The sequence below is a fragment of the Liolophura sinensis genome, chromosome 10, assembly GCF_032854445.1.
Source record: "Liolophura sinensis isolate JHLJ2023 chromosome 10, CUHK_Ljap_v2, whole genome shotgun sequence".
Lineage (NCBI taxonomy): Eukaryota > Metazoa > Mollusca > Polyplacophora > Chitonida > Chitonidae > Liolophura > Liolophura sinensis.
In genome coordinates this window covers 3,828,364-3,852,663 of record NC_088304.1, presented here as the reverse complement: position 1 = coordinate 3,852,663, position 24,300 = coordinate 3,828,364, and the positions used below count along the sequence as shown (strand labels likewise).

At 40.2% G+C, this 24,300-nt stretch overlaps 1 protein-coding gene and 1 long non-coding RNA gene across 2 annotated transcripts; one reads left to right on the top strand and one right to left on the bottom strand.

Moving 5' to 3' along the window:
* Nucleotides 1-10,387: 10,387 nt before the first annotated feature.
* LOC135476408 (putative leucine-rich repeat-containing protein DDB_G0290503) lies at nucleotides 10,388-14,417 on the top strand. The gene is made up of 6 exons (XM_064756417.1): nucleotides 10,388-10,540; nucleotides 10,821-10,901; nucleotides 11,179-11,317; nucleotides 11,537-11,652; nucleotides 12,493-12,624; nucleotides 13,146-14,417. Exons 1-6 carry the CDS (start codon nucleotides 10,388-10,390, stop codon nucleotides 14,241-14,243), a joined length of 1,719 nt encoding a protein of 572 aa, XP_064612487.1. The 3' UTR covers nucleotides 14,244-14,417.
* Nucleotides 14,418-19,134: 4,717 nt separating this feature from the next.
* Nucleotides 19,135-22,570, bottom strand: LOC135476214 (uncharacterized). Its single transcript, XR_010445102.1, has 3 exons — nucleotides 22,440-22,570; nucleotides 22,021-22,172; nucleotides 19,135-19,188 (listed from the first exon to the last, which is right to left on the bottom strand). It is a non-coding gene; the product is annotated as an uncharacterized LOC135476214 (long non-coding RNA).
* Between the last annotated feature and the right edge of the window lie 1,730 nt (nucleotides 22,571-24,300).

The window sequence follows — 24,300 nt, the reverse complement described above, 5'->3', positions numbered from 1 at the left end:
GACAGAGCCCTCTAATGCTTGAGAGATCTGTCCAAAATGAACAGTGTTCTAATGCTGGAGTGATTTGCACAAAATTAATAATATTTTTATACTGGAGAGATCTGTGCAAAATGAGGCCGTGCGGTCGAATCCATCTCTCACTGCTTGGACTATGACTTTTAAGTCAGAAGATTTGTCAAATACATCTGGCACTCTGGTTTTCCACCGACAAACTGTCGTATACAAGTAAATGAAAAATTCTCAAGCAGGGGGTTAAAAACCTTATGAAAATGAACATGTATTGTAAATAATAATAATAATAATCTATATATATATATATATATATATATATATATATATATATATATATATATATATATAATAATCTTGATTCAACCAAATTGATTGCACCAGTGTGTAAAGCTTTACTCTTCACGAGTTTAACTGGTCAATCAATGATCTGCATCTGACAAACACATACAGCAATGAATCAATGGATGAGAGGAAAATTGAAAATCTGCATAAAATAAAAATATTGTTCTGATCTGGAAAAGTCAAAAACACAATAAATCAGTAAATCACCCAATAAATCAGTAAATCACCGAGTAAATTGCACTAGAAATTAATAAGTCGCACAAGAAATCAATAAAGCACCTAATCATTGGAATGAGGCTAAAACTGAATGGCTTGCGCAACATTCTTCTATTTATCAATCACTCTGTCAGTCAAAAAGTGGTGACACCACGTGCAGCTTATATCATATTGAGTGTGTTAATGATCGAACGCCCATAAATCACTCAACTAAATCCTCAATGTCAACAAAGGGCTCAGCTTGCGGTCTTTTAAATGAATGTACAGAGAAGCACTTTCCAATCCATTCAAGGTAAACCGAGAGGCACTCCAACCGTTCATACAAATCCTGAGGGCGTGCTTAAATATTCCACGTATACAAGGTAGGCTATCCATCATGCGAAGTAATATTCTGACACGACATTTTAAATTACTTTTAATACGGTTGTTCCCAATACAGATTGTAAATATTCACTTACACTGCAAGGATTATCAGCGCGTATCTTTACAGTGACTATACATGTATATCGAATATTGAAAAATTTCGACAGGATCAATTTTTTTTGTCGAAAATATCCGGCGTAGGCTCTTTTAAGTCAATTGATAATTCGTATTCGACTTGGAAGTTATCCACGTACAGCTAAACTTTAGGCTAACAACGGGTTGAAGTGGATGTCATGTCTAGAATATCGACTGTCGCCCCAGCTTCGTTGAAAACTGACACAGGACTGCTTCTGTCTTACATGCTACCAGCTTTATTTCCTGGTTATGTATTATTTCTGACACAATCCTTTGGAGACTACATGCAAGGTGTTTGTAGTTTATTGTAGAAATGGGTCTTATAATTATCGGCTTGGAACACCCCTTCAAGGTCTACGAGTGGTATTTTTTATTTATTTGTTTATTTGAATGGTGTTTTACGCCGTACTCAAGATGTTTTACTCGTTTGGTGGCGGCCAGCATTATGGTAGGACGAAACCCACGACCACCCGTTGGTTGTTGTCAGACCTTCCCATGTACCACGAGTGGTATAAGAATGTCGGACTCGACGCTCAGATCAGCCTTAAGCGCATAACAGGCTACCTGAGGATTTTCTATTTTAATACTAAGAGTTTACTGTTGAGGATCAACATTTTTTACGCAGTGAATAAAATACTTATGAAAGTGAAAGTCTGTACGGTGGACTTTTCCGGCCATAACGATAAAGCTGAAGCAGAGTGAGGTAAACGATTCATTTCAACTCATTTTAGCTGCAAACATGCCCTGATTGCTGTGTTTCCAGGTTCAGCATGAAAGTATAGCCTACTACATCTACTTTTAAAGGCGATTTACTCCATTAAAGCACTGATTCGCTGCGACTGTGAGGTTTGTCTGGGTTTAAATCCAGCGGCTGCTCTTTTGGCCGCGATCTTATTTATTTATTTGATCGGTGTTTTACGCCGTACTCAAGAATATCTGACGTATACGACGGCGGCCGGCATTGGGAGGAGTCCGGGCCAAGCCCAGGAGAAACCCACAACCCTTCGCAGGTTGCTAAGAGAGGTTTATATCTACATGCGTTAATTACCCACCTAAGGCTTGTAAAGTATGTGATTTACCTGTCATACTCTCCACTAACGTAATGTTATTTGGAGGAGGGCTACAAAAGTACACTCAGGCAGGCCGATATGTGAAAACCAGATCAGAGTTTCAGTTATCGATAATAAAGACAAAAGGACAGCTCTTCTGTTTCAAACACTCTGCAGAAGGAATACGTACTGGCAGCAAAACAAAGTAATTTAACACTGACGTAAATGGAAGAAAATCTGTTTCCTTAATTATTCTCTGTTGGCAGCTTTTAAATCTATTCTGTGTTCTAAATGTGACTTTGGCTGGCCACACAAGATAGCAATGAACACCGGCCCGTCTTCCAGGCTCTTTTCCCTATCTGACCCATGCATGTTAATTTACTTCACCTCGCCTGCTCACTGACAACATCACCCGCGTATATTTATATATATATATATATATCCACCTTGCCTGCTTATTGACAACATTGTGGATATCAGCATTGTTTGCTCACGGACAACATTGTGGATATCAGCATTGCCTGCTCGTTGACATTGTCGACTATATCAGCATTGCCTACTCATTAACAACATTGTGGATATCCACATTGCCTGCTCATTGACAACATTGTGGATATAGGTGTTGTTTGCTCATTGAAAACACTGTGGATATCAGCTTTGCTTGCTCATTGACAACTTTGTGGATGTCAGCATTGCTTGCTCCTTGAGAACATTGTGTATATCAGCATTGTTTGCTCATCAACACTGTGGATTTCAACATTGCTTGTTCACTGACAACATTGTCACCTATATCAGCATTGCCTGCTCATTAACAACATTGTCGCCAATATCAACATTGCCTGCTCATTGACAACATTGTCGCCTATATCACCATTGTTTACTCATTCACAACATTGTCGCCTATATCAGCATTGCCTGCTCATTAACAACATATTTTCCCCTATATCAGCATTGCCTGCCCATTGATTTATTTATTTGATTAGTGTTTTACGCCGTACTCAAGGATATTCCATTTATACGACGGCGGCCAGCATTATGGTGAGAGGAAACCTGACAGAGCCCGGGGGAAACACAGATCATTTGCAGGTTGCTGGCAGACCTTTCCATATACGGCCTGAGAGCCGTATCAGCATTGCCACTGCTCATTGACAACACTGTGGACATCAGCGTTGTTTGCTCATCGACAACATTGTGGATATCAGTACTGCTTGCCCATTGACAACACTGTCGCCTACATCAGCATTGTCTGCTCATTGACATCATTGTGAATATCAGCATTGCTTGCTCATTGACAAAATTACTTGCCAATATCAGCATTGCCTGCTCTTTGACAACATTGTTTTCGTATATAAATATTGTCTGCCTATGTAATTGTTGCCTGCTTATTGCATGTCTACAAGTATCAGTGTTGCCTACTGATTTACAATATTGCTCGCGTATATCAGCAATGCCAGCTCATTTTCTTTGTGAAAGCTATCCCTTCAGTTTTCGCAGTGTAGGCCTATACGCGACTGAACTCCTAGAAAGCAGTCGTAAAAGCGTTGGCCATAGGCGTGATTGAGTTACTCGACCTACATATGTAGAGTATATACCTTAGCTTTTGTTGTGTTTTGTGTCGCTATGTAGGGGGTAAATTAGTCAAACAACGACAGGGTTGTTTTGAACACTTCCCACGGCGACTCTCACAGACGTGCAGGCGCCTTAGAAGTGTACTTCACACGGCGAGTTTGTTCGTTCACAGATTGGCGGACATGCGGCTGTGTTGTCAGTGTCGTTGTGAGACAGGCTATACGCAGGAGTGGACAAATACGTTACGTATTTAGATACATACACTGAGAATACTCTGGAATTTCTGTACTGTAAGTATAAGCTTTATGAATCAAGCAGATCAGATTAAATATAAGGATCATTCAAATGAATCAATGATTATGGCTTAACGCCACATTGGCAATATGACAACCATATTATGAATATCAAGATTATTTGAAAGGCAGCACCAAAAATTGTCTCAAAAATGTTGTTTTTCCTGTTTTCTCTTTTTTAATTTTCCTTTTTGATGCCATGCTTTTATAGATTAACCATGGTTATGAAGTAATTTTTACATGTAACAAAATATGGAATTTTCATTATATGCAAGATGGATATTATATGTAAAGAAACAAAAAGCTTCTGTACATTACACATTCACCTTTAAAAGTCTAATACAATTCTCTAAACCATAAAAAAAACGTTGTAGGCTTAAGTGTCCATGTTGTGTGTTGATGCAGTAAAGTACCTGTGTTATAAAGTCCGTATTATCTGCATTCAGAAACACTCGTTAAATCCTTTGCTACAAATTGAACACTTATGCTTATAGGGATGAGGGGTTACTGTTTGCCTTCTCTTTCCGCTCCTCGGTACAAAATATATTTTTCTGTCTAGAAGTTGTCTCGCCGTATAGAAACTTCGATTCTAAAATATAATGATCGAAACCTGCTGTAAACCATGTTTAATGTAAGTAGGGGCCTATACAGTAATTTAAGGATGCCCAGTTTTTGCGCTCGTAGTTCTTTTATCTGCGTATGTTGATAATGATTAATTGTCATGTCACCTTACCGCGTTCTACAAAGGTATACAGGTGTGAATTGGCATGTATATATAAGGCATTTAAGTTTTGTTTAAATTCGATCTGCACAAGTGGCATTATAAATATTTAAGTAGTTTACTGGGTGGTCGGGTGAACTATTTTACAACCATATGTCGTGTTTTCTACTTACTGAAAGACGTTAAATACATAACCATAATCTGTGTATGCGTAGTAGCTATTCCTATCAGCTCCTCACAACACCAGCTATATCCACGTGAGCGGAACAGGTAACAAACGCAAGACACAATGGAACATTTATTCTCACCTATACAGGCATGAGAAAGATTAACTTAAACACGAATTCACGTTTTGAAAGTGAAACTACGCAAAAAAATGGTCATTTGACCCTTATTCTTCATTGACTATAACCCGATCAATCAATCAATCAATGAATCATTTTAACTAAGCATCTTAATGCAGTATAGAAAAACCACAGAAATATGAACATAAATTAAGCATTTAAGATGTATATCAACAGTGATCCGCCATATTGGTCCGAAGTCACGTGATCACGTGTTTGTAGCGACATCAAGTAGACGAAGACAACACTTTAAACGTTCTGGATTTAGTATAGAGCGTTCCGTACTAAATGACCAGTACCGATAGATCCCCTCTCCCGTGTATTTATTACAGTTTTATGATATACACAATATCATACTGAATCACATAGTTATCATACTCTCCACGACATATGCCTGTATGTATCCTGAACGGGCGTGTAAAACAACTATTACGCCAAACAAATGACGCAGTTTTCTTGTTAAATATAGAAACACTTTACGGGCATGAACAGGGGACGATATATACCACCTGAGCAAATGAATAATACATGGACCTGTAGATCTATATTTGGAATACATTAATTTCATTGGATGTCCTGTCTTCACATTTGAAACGACCAATTCCAAAATAACTTGTCTAGCTTATGCCTCTCTTCATAGAAACAGTTAGAGGAAACCTGATGGTCATCAGAAACGCTTAGACCATTGACTAAATTTAGGCCATACAAGGCCCATTCTGTGCTTAGGTTTACCTGGTGCAGCGAAGAGTTAAATGTTCTTAATTAACTGGGTACTTGAAAATCCACCTGTAATTCGAAACCTATAAATCATATACACGTCGACCCAAGATACACCAAAGGTCGGGAGAGCTGACTTTGTGCTCGTAAGTTTACGACTATGGTTTTAAGTCCTCTGTCACTGCCTGTGTCGTCCGGGGCATTATACGCAGTGACCATACGTAATGGCTGTTTGAGATAGTTTGCTCAAAGCTGAACGTCTGAATACGTCTAAGGGATGCATGTACAGGTAGGCTGTACATAACTTGTCGCAGTGATGACACACACGGGAATCTGGTTGGAGCGGATATGCATATCTAAATTTGCACTTAATCTTGTCAGTAAGTTAGTTTCCATAAATTTAACTGATTAAATCACAACGAAGATCCATCAGATGTCTCAATTTTACTGATATATTCTTTATCTAATTAAATGACATTTAACATTAATGGCGATGACTTATTTATATAGAGTGGCTTGTACTGTACAAATTTAACCTGCATGGCGATTTTAAACGAAACCTATATTAAACGAAAATGCAGCTTTACATTATTTAACTTTGCCACGAAAACATTTGCCATATGGACCAAATGTAACAGGAAATCAGAAAGCATTAAGTTTATTCCCCATGTGTAACCTGAACCTGTTAAAAGACCCTTAGTCTCTCGTCTGAATTGGCCTTGCCGTTTACGGCAAATGTTATTTTGGTGACTAAAAGTATCTTAGAACACTCAGAGGGCATTTTATAGAACATCTCAGAAGTATCATAGAGCCTGTCCAATTTGCGAGTCTTGTATTTAAGCTGAATAAAAACTGTAGGGACTTGAGCCGACAATTTGCTCTAAACTATATGCTACTATCCTGTCAATGACATGATCCAGTTGCCACTAGCTCCGTTCACATGAGATTTTTTTTGATTCTGAAGAGACATTAAGTTTCCTGTATTTTTTGTTTTCAAAGAAAAGCTTTAAGCTTGGCCTAACTTTCTCCTTTTATTCTCTCAGGAATTATTATTGCTTAACGGCGAGACTGCAATATTTTAACTATATCATGGACACTTGTCCTTGATATTTGAGAACACATGCTAGATATTTTGATCGCAGAAACATTCACCAGTGATCTATTTTACAAAACACAAAGGCTTTAGTAAAGATTGAATATAAATATGCCGTCCCGTCATCCTGATGTGCCACAGGTTTACTGGATTCCTAAATCGCCACACAAATTGGGCCAAGAACTTTTCTCGACCATATCGGCGAGAGCGCTACAAGAAATGAAGTAATTTTGGAGCAAGTATGGTATTGCTGTGTCTTTGCAAACAGTTCAGGAGTGAACCGTATGTCTCATGGAAGAACTTGAAGCCCAAGTAAGATTACCATAGTAAGACGTATCCTCTTGGGATTTCTTCACACTCTGTCCAGCTGTTCACAAAGATTTAATTTGCAGACATGAATTGTCACGGTGTTTTACCGATTGCATGACCATTTTCCAACTATCACTGTCCTATGTCACTGCTTTGCTATATAGCCTTTTATATTCATTAAAATGAGTGACCATTGCATTGAGGTCTTCTTAGTTCTAATAAATGTAAATGTGCATATAGGTATTCCAATGAATACCAGTTGCACTCCTCAGTCGGCACACATATACCTCTTTGTCTGTGATATAAAAGACTGCAGAATATAACTATATGTGCAGAAATGACTTTTTAGAATAATCTTTTAAAGCTTGATGCCTATACCCGGTGGTATTTTGAGGGTTTACACGATCCACATAACGCCGAACGTGTGCAAGAAACCTATCCGCTCCAATTTGTTGCATTTAAAGGAGACAACAGGCAGTCCTGGTGGTACATCATATTTGCACATCTATCTGTGCAAGGATGGCTTAGCTTTTATGACCGCTTTTATGCGAGAGGGATAATTTCAATTTTTAATTTGTAAATTATCTTTATTTGGATTTATACTCATTACCATAATGAGTATAAAACTGTGGTTGGCAAATATGGACTGTTGATCTGTTTCATAGTTTTGATTTACATATAATTAGTTTTAACCCGGGACTAGGGGTTGTATAGGCGTTTGTGTTTACTACATCAACATGATGCTTTTGGTAGCAGTTGTGGTCACATCTCAGCTTGGATGTCTATATTTGTATTGGACCTAGGAAATATTTACAGACTATGAGTTGGAGATTCCGTTGGATATCATGCTTAGATAAAACATCTTATCAGTATCAGCCGTGCATCACAAAAAATGGTTGACAGCTTCTATCTTACTTGTTACCATTTTTATTTACTGTATTATCTCTTGCATATTCTTTTGGGAACTGCTGTTTAGGTTGTTTTGTGAACGGGACTTGCGAGACCCCTTTATGGTTTACAAGTTGTATATGAATATCGGACTTGACTCTCATATTCGTTTTTGCCGACTGTGATGGTTACATCGGGTCAATATGCAATCGCTGGATTCGCATGCGCTTGGCGTAGGAGTGTTGAAAAATTGCTTATTTTTTTGTCCTGTACATGTCACGTGAAAAAATACCGATCTTATACTCTTGTTTATTGTATTACGTGTATGAGCCTGTCAAGCTCATACCGCCTTATTCAGAACTTTGCTTGTGGGGTTAGTTGAGAAATTATCTAATTGCAGTTTGACCGTTACATACAACCGCATACCAGAGAAGCCTTTGTGGTACCGTTGTTGTTGTCACCTTGCATGTATAATTGTACAGTCACATGTAGGCTAGTTACCTTCGCGGCTGTGTACCTGATGACGTCAGACATAGACCAACTGTAACTGACGTCAGTGCTGAGACTTGGTCTACATGCAGTATATAAAGGCTGGGTAAGTGTCATGGTGCTAGGGGGCGTAAACGATGCTACTTTTCAAGCATATATACATGCACAGTCTGAATAAATCCCTTACCCAGGTAAATTGGCCAGAGGCCGGATTTCATTGGGAATACATGTGACCATTTGTCAACTATCACACTGTTGTCACTGCCCACGTTTTATTCCTCGTGCTGTAAGTCTTTTATATTTATTTATATAAAAATAAAGGAATTCCGTGTGATACAACATTAGCAAGTTTATAACTAACATTTAATGCCACCGAGGCCAAAGGGCCAGGCGGGTGAATTCTGAGAAACCTCAAGGTTATCAACCTCAAGGTTCTCGTCTGCACTTAATCCAATGAAGTTCAAGTGATACTTGAAATTCCAAAGTCCAATGTAATCTTTTGACTTCCCGTCAGTTTTAACTTTCTGCATTTCCTCTTACATTACATGTGCTACACGTAACCAATCAAACTATATAGAACAGTTTTTGGTTTGGCGTCAATAAGAATATGGGATCGGTGTCCTATTACCATGCAATTTCGTCTTTTTGGGCTGCCATCTTTGGTGTACAGGTGCATGCTTTGTATGAAAATAATGGAAATTGTCTAAACTTTAGGCAGGTTTAATTTTTATTGCTGGAAGTACGATATTTTTTGACGAGAGAAAAAACAAGGTGTCATATAGTGATGAGGCTGTAAGTGACGTCCTTTTGGCGTTCGTAGGAACCTCTCCCAGCTGTTGACACAGGAAACCCCAGAATTTGGATGGTAAACCTGGGTCAGGTTAGACATCAGTGCTTATTAGCCATGAAATGTTTGGGACTGAATTATAGCACTAACATTAACACTGTCGCTTATAGAAAATGAATAGCTTGTTTCTAGAGCCATATGTCAATAATTTGACTCTGGCGAAGGATAATAAGTGGGAGAAATCGGTGGTGGTGGTAGTTTGTTTAATTTCCATTCAAATGAATGATGCACGCCATGATCAGTGCTCAAACCAAGTAGTGTTCACATTAATGCATTATAACATAGAGATGAGAATGAACCATACTCTAAATTTTCTCCTAGCACATGGAAGCAGGAACCTTACTGTTGCTTCGAAGACTCGACCATAGTTCTTCCCAGGCCTTAAAACATTGTCTGGGTGGGGGTCTGTAATGCCAGCACAGAGTAGTTCCGCATAATAGCCATGTCTGTGGAGAGTATATTGTGGGCATCAGAACAACATATGCTCAATTGTTTACTCAACCTGGCAATGATCACAAACACCGGTCACCGGGTACTAGATATTCATGTCGGAACACTCCAACATGTGATTTGATTGGTCGTAAACACGCCCTCAGCGAGAGTCCCAGAACAACGATGAAACTGTCTCTAGAATAGTCCTCTATATATTGCACATGTTTATACTTTTAACTTGACCCAGAGTCCCATCTCCAGGGCCTTTAGTTTTGGGCGCACATGAACTTGCGCCCACAACATGCAGGATATCACCCAAACCGTCATAAATTTGGTACTGGCGTAAAGCAAAATAGGCAAACCATCTACCCCAGTTAGCATTTTCTTCCGTCTTCGCGAAGCGCCGTTGTTTTAAATCAATGTTTTTGAAACAGTCAATTGTGAGACTATCTCCAAAATAAACAATAAAGTATGCAGACTAGACACACGATGGCGCTGCTAGGAATTATTCCTTATTCCAGTTTGTTTGCTTTGTCGATTCAGACCTCCGTTGATCCTGTCCATCAGAATGTCTAAGAGATACCGGCTGGACGAGCAGCACAAGAAGATCCTGGACGCCAACCGGTACCTGCTGGTGAAGAATGTAATCCACACGCCAGAGTTACACGCCAGGCTGTTGTCTGATAAAGTGGTGACAGAAACCATGCTGAGGGACATACAGGTAATGTCCTAATCAGTGACTGATTGAGTGAGTGTGAAGAATGTAATACACACGCCAGAGTTACACGCCAGGCTGCTGCCTGATAAAGTTGTGACAGAGACCATGCTGAGAGACAGACAGGTATTGTCACAATCAGTGACTGATTGAGTGAGTGTGAAGAATGTAATACAACACGCCAGAGTTACACGCCAGGCTGTTGTCTGATAAAGTGGTGACAGAAACCATGCTGAGGGACATACAGGTAATGTCCTAATCAGTGACTGATTGAGTGAGTGTGAAGAATGTAATCCACACGCCAGAGTTACACGCCAGGCTGTTGTCTGATAAAGTGGTGACAGAAACCATGCTGAGGGACATACAGGTAATGTCCTAATCAGTGACTGATTGAGTGAGTGTGAAGAATGTAATCCACACGCCAGAGTTACACGCCAGGCTGTTGTCTGATAAAGTGGTGACAGAAACCATGCTGAGGAACATACAGATAATGTCCTAATCAGTGATTGATTGAGTGAGTGAGTGCGAAGAGTGTGATGCAGACACGAGAGTTTCACACTGTCTTGTACAACGAGTAGGAAAACATGCTGAGTTTATTTAAAATGCTTTTAATGGATGTCTTTTATTTGTATTTTTTTCACCAGGAAGGAAAGACTCAACAGGAGCAAAATGAACGGCTTATCAATGTACTCAAACTACGGAACAAGAACGCATTCAGGAAATTTACTTACATATTGCTATTCACGGGACACTCATTGTTAGCGGACTTTCTACATGACGAAGGTAAGACAAAGTAAGTACTGAAGTACAAAACCACTGACACAATTCAAACATGAATTTAGAATGGAAAAATAATCTGGCATTTTGACATTTTTGGCAAGATAACTTACAACTCTAACACCGAACGATTTAAGCGACGGTGGAACGTTTGTACTTAGCTTAAACTTCAAAATTTCATGTCAAGTTACACGAGATATTAAGCGGTATTTTCTTATTCCCCAGACAAACCTGGAACCCAGTACGTGAATGCGGGTGAAATAGAACGACGTATACCATCAGTAGCCAGCTGCCTGGGTCTGGACGATATGAAGAGACTGTGCCATTACGTCGAAAGTAAGGTACGAATCATTCATTACATAACAGCTACAAATTATCAACCATACGTTCTACACTCTTCTCCATCACAGAGTAGCTTTAGAATAATCTAATGGAATGTTTGATTGAATGGCCATTTAAGAAATACTTACCACAAAACATGAAATGAAAATCATACATATATACAAACAAAAATTCCGAGGAATGATGCTCGCCGATGCCAATGAAAAGTTAATTATCACGCGTCATCTGACGGACTAAATGCAGGAGTTACTCTTGTTGCTCTTGTTGGGTGGGATGGGAGGGGGGAAGGAGAGGGGTCGGACACTGGGTCTGATTTTGGGTACTTCCCCAGCTTTGCTGACTTGATTTGACTGATTGGTCCCTTTGGACTGTTCTTCAGTGACAGTTTGCACGGTGCACACGAATTTTTCTCGTATGTAACGGTGGTGAGGTTTGTAAAAGTGAAGGAAACAGGAGTGCAGAGAGTATAGCACCGATCTTCACCAGATACCAGACACCCGTCCTGACTTAATCCACAGTCGTAAGAGAGAAAGAGAGCTGGATTCGAGCATGCGACCACAGTTGCCAAAACCCTAATTGTCGCCTTTACCTTTTGAGCCAGTGAGGCCTCTCGCTGGCTTGACACCTAGCACCAGGGGATAGGCCAAGCAGACCATACTAGTGTCAGTAGAATATACTCTGACGGCGCAAGGGGCTTATTTTCTAGTGAAACAGCGTTATAAATATAGCGGCCTTGGGACTATCGTTATATGATCAAAATAATGTTGAAAGCTAAGTGAAGGCCACAAAAGGGAACAAATCAACCGCCACTAACATTACCTTCTTACATTCCATAACAGATAAAAGGAGCGATAGCCAAGAAGACTTGGAACGCCTCGGAACGCGAGAAGGATCGGATTGAAGAGATTCGTAAGGAACATTATCACCAGGAGGAGGAAAAACAGCGTTCTTTGGAAAGGTGCCAACAAAAGGTGAGTATGTCACAGTGGAAATGAGCAAGTATTTATTACTTTTCGCCGGTATAAGATTGTACAGTAACACCGGTAGTCGCAATTCTATCTGATGAGAGACAGACACACACCATAATTTAAGTTGGAGCCTGTAACTGGACTTTAGTATATGGTACAGAATATTTTAACGTGTGCAATCTTATTAAGATAAGAATATGCAAGACGTGTGCCAAAATATGATGTATGATTTTAAATATTTAATTTTGCACTTATTGGGAACACAAAACAAGTGTTACCTATGAATCTCTCACCAATACGATCAATGCAAGTTGGATTTCTGGCTTCTCTCCTACATATGTTCATGAGTTTCCCTCGGGCCCTGTCAGGTTTTCTCGCATCACAATGCTGACCGCCGTCGTATAAGTCAAATATTCTTGAATACGGCAGTAAACTCCAGTCAAATAATTAAGTTAATCAAAGCAAGTGTTGTATTAATAGATTTAAGTCCACAATAATCAACCATTCAGTCTTCGTTGTTCTAGGTATCGGAGCTAGAATCCCGTTTGGAACAGGCCTTCAAGGACACCGAGGACAAAGATCAAAAAATCAAAGAACTGAAGACCACGATATCCCAAAGTGAATTAGATCACAAGGAGAACTTGTCAAAGCAAATGCGCTTCAACACCGCCAACAACTCAACGATCACCAAACTAAGCGAACGATTGGCCCAGTACGCACGTCACGTGACCGAATTGACTACAAAACTGCAACAGTCAATGGGCGAGATTTTGAAAGACCATGATGTGGAAGTGACGTACACCTACGGGTCCGGCATTCTCGGGGACGGAAACAAGGGTAAACCCGAAGATCGACGGAAAATGGCGGAGCTGGATTCGGTGATCAGCCTTCTTCTTCGAGTTGCGCAAAACTTCAGCCACGACATCAAGGAGGTCGAGACCACCAGGACCAAAGAGAAAGACACCATTCTGGCGTTGCTGGGAACAAATCCTCGAGAAAAAGACCTTTCAACAACAGACGCTCTGAGGATGTTTATTAACAAAGAGAACAAAGAGAAGCAACATCTGCTGCGGGATATTCAGACAATAAGCGCGGCCCTGAAAGAAGACAAGGGTACAAAATCCCAAAACGAGTTCAAACCTGGAGGAGTTACTTTTGAAGGCGTAGCAACATCGCCACTATCAGCCGGAAATGTAACTTTTGACTTCCGGTCACTGCGCTCGACGCTGGGAATGCTTCGTGAAGAGATACAGCATATTTCCAAACGTCTTCAGTGGAAGGAGGCGCAAATGAAGGCACTTGAAGAAGAAAATGCGGAACTTAAGTCAGGTGTTTTGTTCCGCGGCAGACGATTAGGCACCGAAGAGAAACCGGAAGCTCTTCCAAAAAATTACTCTGCCACGGCCACGTCTCCACTGAAACACAAAACGAGCCCAGCCAAAAACAGATACCTCACAGGCACGCCCAGGAAACCCGCTGAAACTTTATCCGGCAGACGGAAGCAAAGGGTTTTGAGTCCCATAGAAGAAACACCCCACGGAAAACCCACGAACAGTATTGTTTTCCCCTCTTTAGATCCAGAAACGATGGAACCGACAAAACCGATTTCAAATAGGGCGTAGTTTTTGTGAAGTCACGTCGACTGGATGAATTAATTGTGTCAGTACTTTTGCTTAAAGCAAAATTTACAGTCTTCGGTCAGCATGGGAGAGAAATTGATCTTAAGGAAGGGATAGTGTTTGATCAAGTTTTACCGAAACAGGGCATCCTGAAACTATACTTTACAACTCCAGATACAAGGTAAACCTTTTGTTGTTAAGCAAGATGGTATTCATGTGAAACACACGGTTGCCACTTTCTGCCGTCCTCAGGTCATTGACAGACAGAGTTGATGTTCAGCAATGCCTAGATAAATCCAGTGTTGTTATTGAATTTGTATGGAAGACCAACGCTTAGCCACTTTTGTTCCATAAGACAGGTTATCTTTTCGTTTCACCTAGAACAAGATGGCAAGTTGCGATGGTATTTTTGGAGTCGCTACGACTGCATGATATTTTCTATACATGATGATCCACATGGTTTTGACGGGTCTGGTATCATTTACCAGAGCACGGCAACACAAACGCTACACCCAGCGGGAGCTAGGACTGTGGACAAACATTTATTCCTAGCTGTAAATATTTATCGAAGATTACATGATAGTGGGAAATAACGGCTGACTTCATCATGAGACAATACTCTATTTATCGTAAAAAGCGTTACATCGAAGGAGGTACCTAGAACGGAACTTATACCTACGTTGCATGGTATGAAATCCATATCGGCAAACAGAAGGTCATTTCCATATCGGTGAATAGTTGTCTGTTTCCACTTCGGCAAAGAGCTGATCATTTTTATATCGGAAAAACAATGGCTAGACAGAAGGCCATTTCCATATTTGCAACCACAACTGAGGCTTGCAGTTTGAGAGCAGCGTATTAAGGTAATCACGTGATCACTTCCCTATCGGCAACCAGATGAGGTATAGGCCAAAGCATGTTCCAACGTGAAAAACTAAACAAAACTTCTTTCCCATGGGGAATAAGATAGGCCTCTCAACATACACAAAGGGGCACTGTGCCGAAAATGTTAACTGCATCTACGTCTAATATTATGAAGAAACACGATTCTTTCTGTCGTAGAATTGCTCCAGTAAACCATCAAGCCGCATCTGAATGTTAGGCCTATTTGAGGTTCCATAGGTTATAGAGTCAAGGTTTATTATCACTGGTGATTCACAAAAAAGGGAAACGCCTGTTCAATTGCTTCAGTGTACAGCAGCTGTGTCAAATACAACTGGTTTATGCTGCCATCTGGCAACAATAATACATTACTTTATCACTTATTCCATACTTATTACGATTTATAAACTTTTAACCCTAATTGTCATGTAGGAATATTGGTTCAGATGAAGGTCTGACCTATGGAGCTGGTTCCAGCACTTGGGAAGGTCTGGCAGCAGCCTGCGGCTGATCGTGTTTCCCCGGGCTCTATCAAGTTTCCACCCACCATAAAGCTGGCTGCTCTCCTATACGTGAAACATTCCTGAGTAGTAGGTAAAACACCAATCAAATAAACAAATAAATGTTGTTCATCTACTGGTTTGTTTCATGGACCCATTCTACAAAGCTACTTCAACAGGCGCATTTACCATGATGTATCTAATCGCTGTATGCTGACATGGGAATTATACCCGGCGGTTTGCGACTGCTTTGTACAACGAGCCCATAAAACATATCGTTTGCGTTTATCACAGCTGTTATATCGCCATTCAGTGAACCTATTTGTTAGAATCTGAAATGGGACTTCTGAAGTCTTCTAAGCTTCATAAAAATGTCGTTTGAAGAAGACCTGTTTTATGATTTCACCTATAAGATGGCGGTCAGTGTTATGGGAGACGGAAACTACCAAAAGTGCCGTTAGCTTCCATTTTATTGGACATAAAGCGTTCTGAAGTAACCAGGAATATGTGGCTGCATATTGATTTTGATTGGTGTTTTACGCCGTACTGAAGAACAGTTTACTCATACGACGGCAGCTGGTTACATGTTGCGAATCTGCCTCTTCTGAAGCGTGCCTATGTTCTTCTGTGTGGCTGACGTCCGTGTGCTCGACAACAAACATATAGCATACTCTAAAAAAAAACACCCAATGCTGGGACTGGAAGAAGACGCCCATTGACCTCACACAAGGCTGTCTAGTTCTAGAACTAACAATCTCCTGGCTGCCACTGGTTGAATGATCAAGACTGCCTCAAATCGAACCACGATAAGCATTGACCAATGCAGTTTACATTAAATTTTCTGCCTACTGAATTGGTAACAGCTTGTTGATTCTACGGTAGACCACATATGACGTTTTAATTTTTTAAAGTGTTGTAACTTTTCATTCGTTTCCACCTCAGTGAAGGCACACCATAAAACAAGCCTCGTTCTCATTCCCGATGCCATTGACTGGAATGGCGGAAAAGGGCAATTTTACCACATGTTGTTGGTTGATTAAGAGCAGATTTTGAACTATTTCAAACCAGACGAGGAGTCTGGTATCACGTGAACTTCCACCCGTCACGCTGACCCATAGGTCAATGGTGAAAACTGTTTCCACAAACACGGAAACCAAAAATGTAATTTCTTACTGTGTGTCTGAAAGAGCATTTTTACACACCGATGACATCCAGGTTAAATACAATACATGTCAATAGGGTGCAGACCTGTAAGTCACATTTAGGCAGGTCATATTTATTTATTTATTTGATTGGTGTTTTACTTTAGAATATTTCATATTTTCTGACCGTGCTAGCATTAATATTTTAGTATAATATTATAGAATACACATGGACGACAATAAGCAGCATTCAAATAAATGCACAATTTACAGGAACATGACAGTAAAAACCAAAAAATGCATTGATTTTTGGTACATGATAAATATATTTGATCACTGTATAAATACCGTTGACGTTGAAATGATGCATAATAATAAAAAAAAGTTTAAGATAAATGAATTTCCCGGCACATATAACAAAATGAAAAAAAATATGGACAGGACGCAGGTATGTATATTACACACACTAAAAGGCCGTTGCTTGTTTACAAGATGATAACATGATCAAGACGAGAGAGAAATAAAGAAAGTTTATCATGGAAAATGAAACCGATGACGTGTGCAAATTTAATACATACTTGCCCAATGTTAAACACAAAACTGCCCAAGGTAAAACATTTTGAAAAAAATTCTTCTTTTAAAGGGCTAGTTATGATGCCCCTGGTTAATTCATTGCCAGAGATGCATGATATTTTTTATTCAAACAGATTATTGTTTGCAAAAAGAAAAACAATACATGTGACGGTTTACATGACTGAAGCAAGTGAAGCTTCTATGAGCTTCTATCATTTCGGCCATAAGGAATTAAATGATCTGTCTTCCACTTCTAGAATGATTTGGACATTTTGTAGGCTTGTCCACCAGCGGCGTGGATAACCACGTTCTTATACTTTCTTGTCACATCTTATCATATCTATCTATCAGCAACAAGCAATTTAGCATATTCCTTCTCAGATCTAATACATGATATCTTGTCCGATTATGTCTGCAACTGTCCACACGTCACTTTATGCAACTGTTCAAATTGCATAATGTGCAACTTTCTATACTGTTTTGCTTGAAACTATCCTTATTGCACTACGTGCAACACTGAACAGCACTTTGAGAAACTGTTCATACTGCACTAGATGTCCCTCAACTGTCTACAATGCACTGCACTGTGTGTGATTTTTCAATTCTGCACTCTTACACTGAAATATTCAAATTGCTCTGCATCATGTGTGAATATCTGTACTGTACTGTACTGTATCTGCCCATAAAGTATTGTCACTTCTGCAACTGTCCATACTGCACTGTATCTTGTGTCGCCATACAAACTGCAGCCATCATGTAACTTCTGTACTGCAATGTACTTTGTGCATCTATATCTTGTGCAAATCTCCTCACCGCATCGCATCCGTGCAAATCTCCACACTGCACTGCATCTGTGCAAACTCTCCATACTGCACGGCATCATGAACGACTACACTACATCATGAGCGACTGCACGGCATCATGAGCGACTGTACTGCATCATAAGCGACTGCACAGCTTCATGAGCGACTGCACGGCATCATGAGCGACTGCACGGCATCATGAGCGACTGTACTGCATCATGAGCGACTGCACGGCATCATGAGCGACTGCACTGCATCATGAGCGACTGCACAGCATCATGATCGACTGCGCGGCATCATGAGCGACTGCACGGCATCATGAGCGACTGCACTGCATCATGAGCGACTGCACTGCATCATGAGCGACTGCACTGCATCATGAGCGACTGCACAGCTTCATGAGCGACTGCACTGCATCATGAGCGACTGCACGGCATCATGAGCGACTGCACTGCATCATGAGCGACTGCATGGCATCATGAGCGACTGCGCTGCATCATGAGCGACTGCACGGCATCATGAGCGACTGCACTGCATCATGAGCGACTGCACGGCATCATGATCGACTGCGCTGCATCATGAGCGACTGTCCATGCATGTATTTCACTCCATTTATCCACTGAATTTTTTACACTTATTCCGCCATTTCAGAATGCCTTTCCATTCATCCCTCCACACTGCATTTCCATTCATCCCTCCACACTGGATTTCCATTCATCCCTCCAAGCTGCATTTCCATTCATCCCTCCACACTGGACTTCCATTCATCCCTCCACACTGCATTTCCATTCATCCCTCCACACTGCATTTCCATTCATCCCTCCACACTGCATTTCCATTCATCCCTCCAAGCTGCATTTCCATTCATCCCTCCACACTGCATTTCCATTCATCCCTCCAAGATGCATTTCCATTCATCCCTCCACACTGCATTTCCATTCATCCCTCCAAGATGCATTTCCATTCATCCCTCCAAGATGCATTTCCATTCATACCTCCACACTTCCCTTTCCTTTTATCACGTCACAGTAGTCGCCTGAAGCCAAATCTGCAAAATATAAAGGAAGAAGTCAAATATTGGTGTTCTGCATAATAAATGTAACCAAATTAGGCATTAACCTTTTTCTTTCACTCAGATTACTATATTTTCAAAAGTTTGTAAAAATACACTCTCAGAATCACATATACAGTCATGGAAAAAATTATTAGACCACCCTTGCTTTCTCCCATTTCTTGTTCATTTTAAAACCTTGCACAACTGAAGGAACATTTGTTTGGACAAAGAAAGTGATGAAAACAGAAATAGTTCATAAGGGTTTTATTTAAGAGGTGATATCTATCAGTTCTCTATGACTTTCTTGACAATGACCAAAATCACTTAAGTTCATACATCTGTAGATGTAGCAACTGTATTCTCAAAAACATTTTGGCATTTCATTTTTTCTCCTGTCTCCTAGTCACGTAGTCACATGACTCTCAGTCTCACACGGGAGTTAGTACTTGATTGCATGCCCATTGTTTTTGATGACTGCAGCCATGCGCCTTGGCATGCTCTCCACCAGTTTGTTACATTGCCCTGCGGTCACAGCAGCCCATTCCTGTTGCAAAAATTCGAACAAATTTGCTTTGTTTTTCGGCTAGTGGTTCTAAATTTTGAACTTGATAATATTCCACAGGTTTTCAATTGGATTCAGATCAGGTGACTGAGCAGGCCAATTCATGGTTCGAATGTTCCGGTTCTCTATCCAGGTTTTAACTGACCTTGCCGTGTGGCAAGGGACATTGTCTTGTTGGAAAATCCAGTCATTCGAGCCAACTCACAACTGCATCTGTCCTGTTCCACCCATACTGAAACAACCCCAGATCATCACTGATCCACCCCCATGCTTTACAGTAGGAGCAAGGCAGTCTGGTTTGTAGGCTTCCCCAGGCTTCCTCCTAACCAGTGAGTTGGCTGGAGTAGGCATCAACTCAAAATTGGATTCATCACTGAAGAGAACTTTAGCCCAATCATCAACAGTCCAACTCTTGTGATCCCTCGCAAAACGCAAGCGGGCCTTCCGCTGCCTCTCGTTGATGAAGGGCTTCTTCCGTGCCCTGTGCGACTTTAGACCAGCTTCAAGAAGTCGGTTTCGAACTGTTCTTGCTGAACAAGTCACATTTGTTGACAATGCCCACTCATTTCTAAGGTCTCTGGAGGTCTGACGACCATTCTTGATACAGGACCGGATGAGTGCTCGGTCATCTCGTGGGGTAGAAAGACGTTTCCTGGCTCGACCAGCTAGCAGTTTTGTAGTACCACGTTCGGCTTGCTTTTTCTTGGTGTAATGAACTGCTGTCTTAGAGATCTTCAGTTTTTTGGCCACTTGTCGCTCGCTCAATCCAGTATCCAGCTGTGCCAAGATGGCTGCCTTTCTGGTTCCACATAATTCTTTCGCTTTAGGCATTATGAGAGCTGACAACTACCGAGTTGTGCTGCGTCTTAATATATAAACAAGAGACCCCTATTTATGTAAGCCTACATGTAAACAGGAAACCACTCTTTATGTAAGTCTGTATGTAAATGGAAAGCATGAAATTGCCTCGCATACACCCTAGGAATACAACTGACCTTAAAGCATATCAAATACGACAAAGTATTATGGAATCAGCTGGATTTTTGTCGTATTCATTGTAATCTTCGGTTAATACACCTTTAGGGTTGCCAGGCATTAAAATGAACAAGAAACCAAAGAAAATATGAGTGGTCTAATAATTTTTTCCGTGACTGTAGGTCTAAAAATACTTTTGGGGCCCCCCAAAAAAAAGACACAGAAAAACTTAATGATTACAGTGGCCATCCCAGAAATTTTTGGCCAAAAATCAATGAGCACAAATCTAATTGAATTTCTGCTATTATTTTAGAATATCCCAGATAACTACCGATAACAAAAAATAAACTTCGCTTGTGCTCATGGTACTATTAAAAAATTGGCCAGGAAGATCACAAAATTTAAATTCACATTATTCATAATTTAAGGTCACATTATAACTTAGTCAATCATTTAAAGACTACAGATAGCATATGTATGAGTCTGATATTACTTTAAAATACAGAAAATTTGGTTTGATTAGCATTTTTTTTTTGGTCAAAAATCTTCGCTATAGTTACAATTAAATACTTTAAAAATTTAAATGTTGGTAAGGTTTGATTTACCTGTCAGCTCTAAAAGTCACTGTTTTCATATGCTAGAGCAAAGAGTGCTCCTAGGATAACATTTGTGTTGACTTACCTGTCCGGGCTTAAAGTCACTGTTTTCAGATGCTAGAGCAATGCGTGCTCCTAGGATAACATTTGTGTTGACTTACCTGTCCGGGCTTAAAGTCACTGTTTTCAGATGCTAGAGCAATGCGTGCTCCTAGGATAACATTTGTATTGACTTACCTGTCTGGGCTTAAAGTCACTGTTTTCAGATGCTAGAGCAATGCGTGCTCCTAGGATAACATTTGAATTGACTTACCTGTCCGGGCTTAAAGTCACTGTTTTCAGATGCTAGAGCAATGCGTGCTCCTAGGATAACATTTGTATTGACTTACCTGTCCGGGCTTAAAGTCACTGTTTTCAGATGCTAGAGCAATGCGTGCTCCTAGGATAACATTTGTGTTGACTTACCTGTCCGGGCTTAAAGTCACTGTTTTCAGATGCTAGAGCAATGCGTGCTCCTAGGATAACATTTGTATTGACTTACCTGTCCGGGCTTAAAGTCACTGTTTTCAGATGCTAGAGCAATGCGTGCTCCTAGGATAACATTTGAATTGACTTACCTGTCCGGGCTTAAAGTCACTGTTTTCAGATGCTAGAGCAATGCGTGCTCCTAGGATAACATTTGTATTGACTTACCTGTCCGGGCTTAAAGTCACTGTTTTCAGATGCTAGAGCAATGCGTGCTCCTAGGATAACATTTGTGTCTCCATGAGAACAAGATTTACACCTGAGATACTGTATGCAACACTGACTGGTCACGTCCCACTGACTGTTGAGCTGAACTCCATCTGAAACACACAGAGACATGAGACTTTAAGACAAAAGTGACTTTTTCTTTTAAGCCAAACTCAACATGAAATACTGTGGAGTCTGAAGTGGGAAGATACACATAACGCGAAATAATACACTTAACAGTGAATTATCTCCTTTCATTCCACAGTTCAGCAAAGTTCCCATCAGAAATACAGGCACAATGAGGTGCAACACTTGAGACAATAATGTAATGAATCTAATAAATATGCAGAACTTTCAGTACCTGGAGATCCAAAACTTACCACAACAATCTGAAGAGCAGGCGACAGGAATGAGCTGTTGGGTTATCTGCCCCTGATTTATGAACACGTTTTCGCAAATATGCTGATTCCACACGGATGTGAGAAATGATGGCAGTCTCTTCCTCTTCTCAGTACCTGTAATGTACAGATGCGGTCAGTTTGGCAGTCAGTGGTAAAAGGTGTTCATTGTTCCTTCGTCGTCTCCTGAGTGTACATCATAATTATACGACTATAAAAATACTGCAACGGAGCTGGTGTAAAGCCATAACCAGTCAATCATTTCTGAAAAATATAACAGGAGTTTTAAATTTGGTATCCTCTCCGGCCGTAAATGGGGAGGTCTCTCAGCAACCTGCAAATGGTCTGGGTTTCCCCTGAGCTCTGTCCGGTTTCCTCCCATCATAATGCCGGCCGCTGTCGTGTCAGTGAACACTGATCAAATAAATAAATGAATAAATAAATCTGCTGATTGTGATGGGGAGTTGCTATAAGAGTATATGCAAAAGACCTCTATTTAACTATTAAAGCTTCGGTCTTGACACAACCAACTGCTGCTTAAACAGTGACGCTGAATATCTGAACATCAATGTCACACTCCCTGTCACACTCACTGTCACACTCACTGGCTCAGCTAGAGATAAATCAGATTTATCAGAAACCCGTCAAAGGGGAGTGGTTTTATGACCTCATCAATCGACAATCCTGACCACAGTTGTTAAAGCCATAAATTCTTGAGTACATGTACAGTGAAAAGCCCCAATAAAATGAATTTAAAAAATGGAAAAATTTTAAAGACTTCAAAATAGTTTTTAACAAGCAATGGCTATCAGGTGTACTGAAAAAAAAACAAACTTTGCTGTACCTGATAGAAGTTAGCATAGCTTACTACCATCAAACTTTATATTTCTGGAGATGATTCCATAGTACAACTGAAAACTGTTTCCTTTACTACCAAAGTATACTACTATGAAGTCAAAAGTATACTACTATGATGTCAAAAGTATACTACTATGAAGTCAAAAGTATACTACTATGAAGTCAAAAGTATACTACTATGAAGTCAAAAGTATACTACTATGAAGTCAAAAGTATACTACTATGAAGTCAAAAGTATACTACTATGAAGTCAAAAGTATACTACTATGAAGTCACAGCTTATCTCTCTCATGCAATTTACAGCTTACCACTAAACTTCACAGTGGTAATAAAGTCTTATGGAAGGAGGAAATCTGGTGATCACCAGAAAGGCAACTCTCACCAAATACACTTGTACCTCAGAAATATGAGTTATTTCAGGCTTGTGTTCCTGATGAATTTACATATACACATTACCCTTCAGCATTTTGTACAAGGACAGATCCACATCTGACACAGCGTACATTTCCTTTTGAAGTTTTCTCTTCCTAAAACAGTAAAAGCATAAGTTGCAGCAGTTTAAAAAAAAAAACACAACCCCCCCCCCCCCCCCCACCTCCACAAAACAAGGACGTATATAAAATTAGTAAGAATCTAAGGAGCACATCTGAGCAATACTGTTCACTGCACAAATTCCTCTGTGGGTGTCTTTTTTTATTTGAAACGTTTTGGTTGGCTGAACATGGCATAAGGACGTTGGTTTACCCATTGAAAGCTGGATTCAAACATACAAACTCATTGGTCAAGGGCCTGGTTGTCATGGTGAGCAATCAATTTGATAATTATCTGAGCCAGATAGAACCTCCCAAACAGATAAATACATACATATATAAATGTTATAGTGAGATTCTGAACCTTGTTACCAGCTGGTCTGTCATCATCCCCGTCATCAAGGAAATCCACCCCTTTTGGCCTTTTATTGGAATTCTGAGTTTTCTTCTGGACT

Coding starts and splice junctions, on each gene's coding strand:
- LOC135476408 (XM_064756417.1), top strand. CDS start 10,388: ATGTCTAAGAGATACCGGCTGGACGAGCAGCACAAGAAGATCCTGGAC. Junction 11,653..12,492: donor GCCATTACGTCGAAAGTAAG/GTACGAATCATT, acceptor ATTCCATAACAG/ATAAAAGGAGCGATAGCCAA. Junction 12,625..13,145: donor TGGAAAGGTGCCAACAAAAG/GTGAGTATGTCA, acceptor TCGTTGTTCTAG/GTATCGGAGCTAGAATCCCG.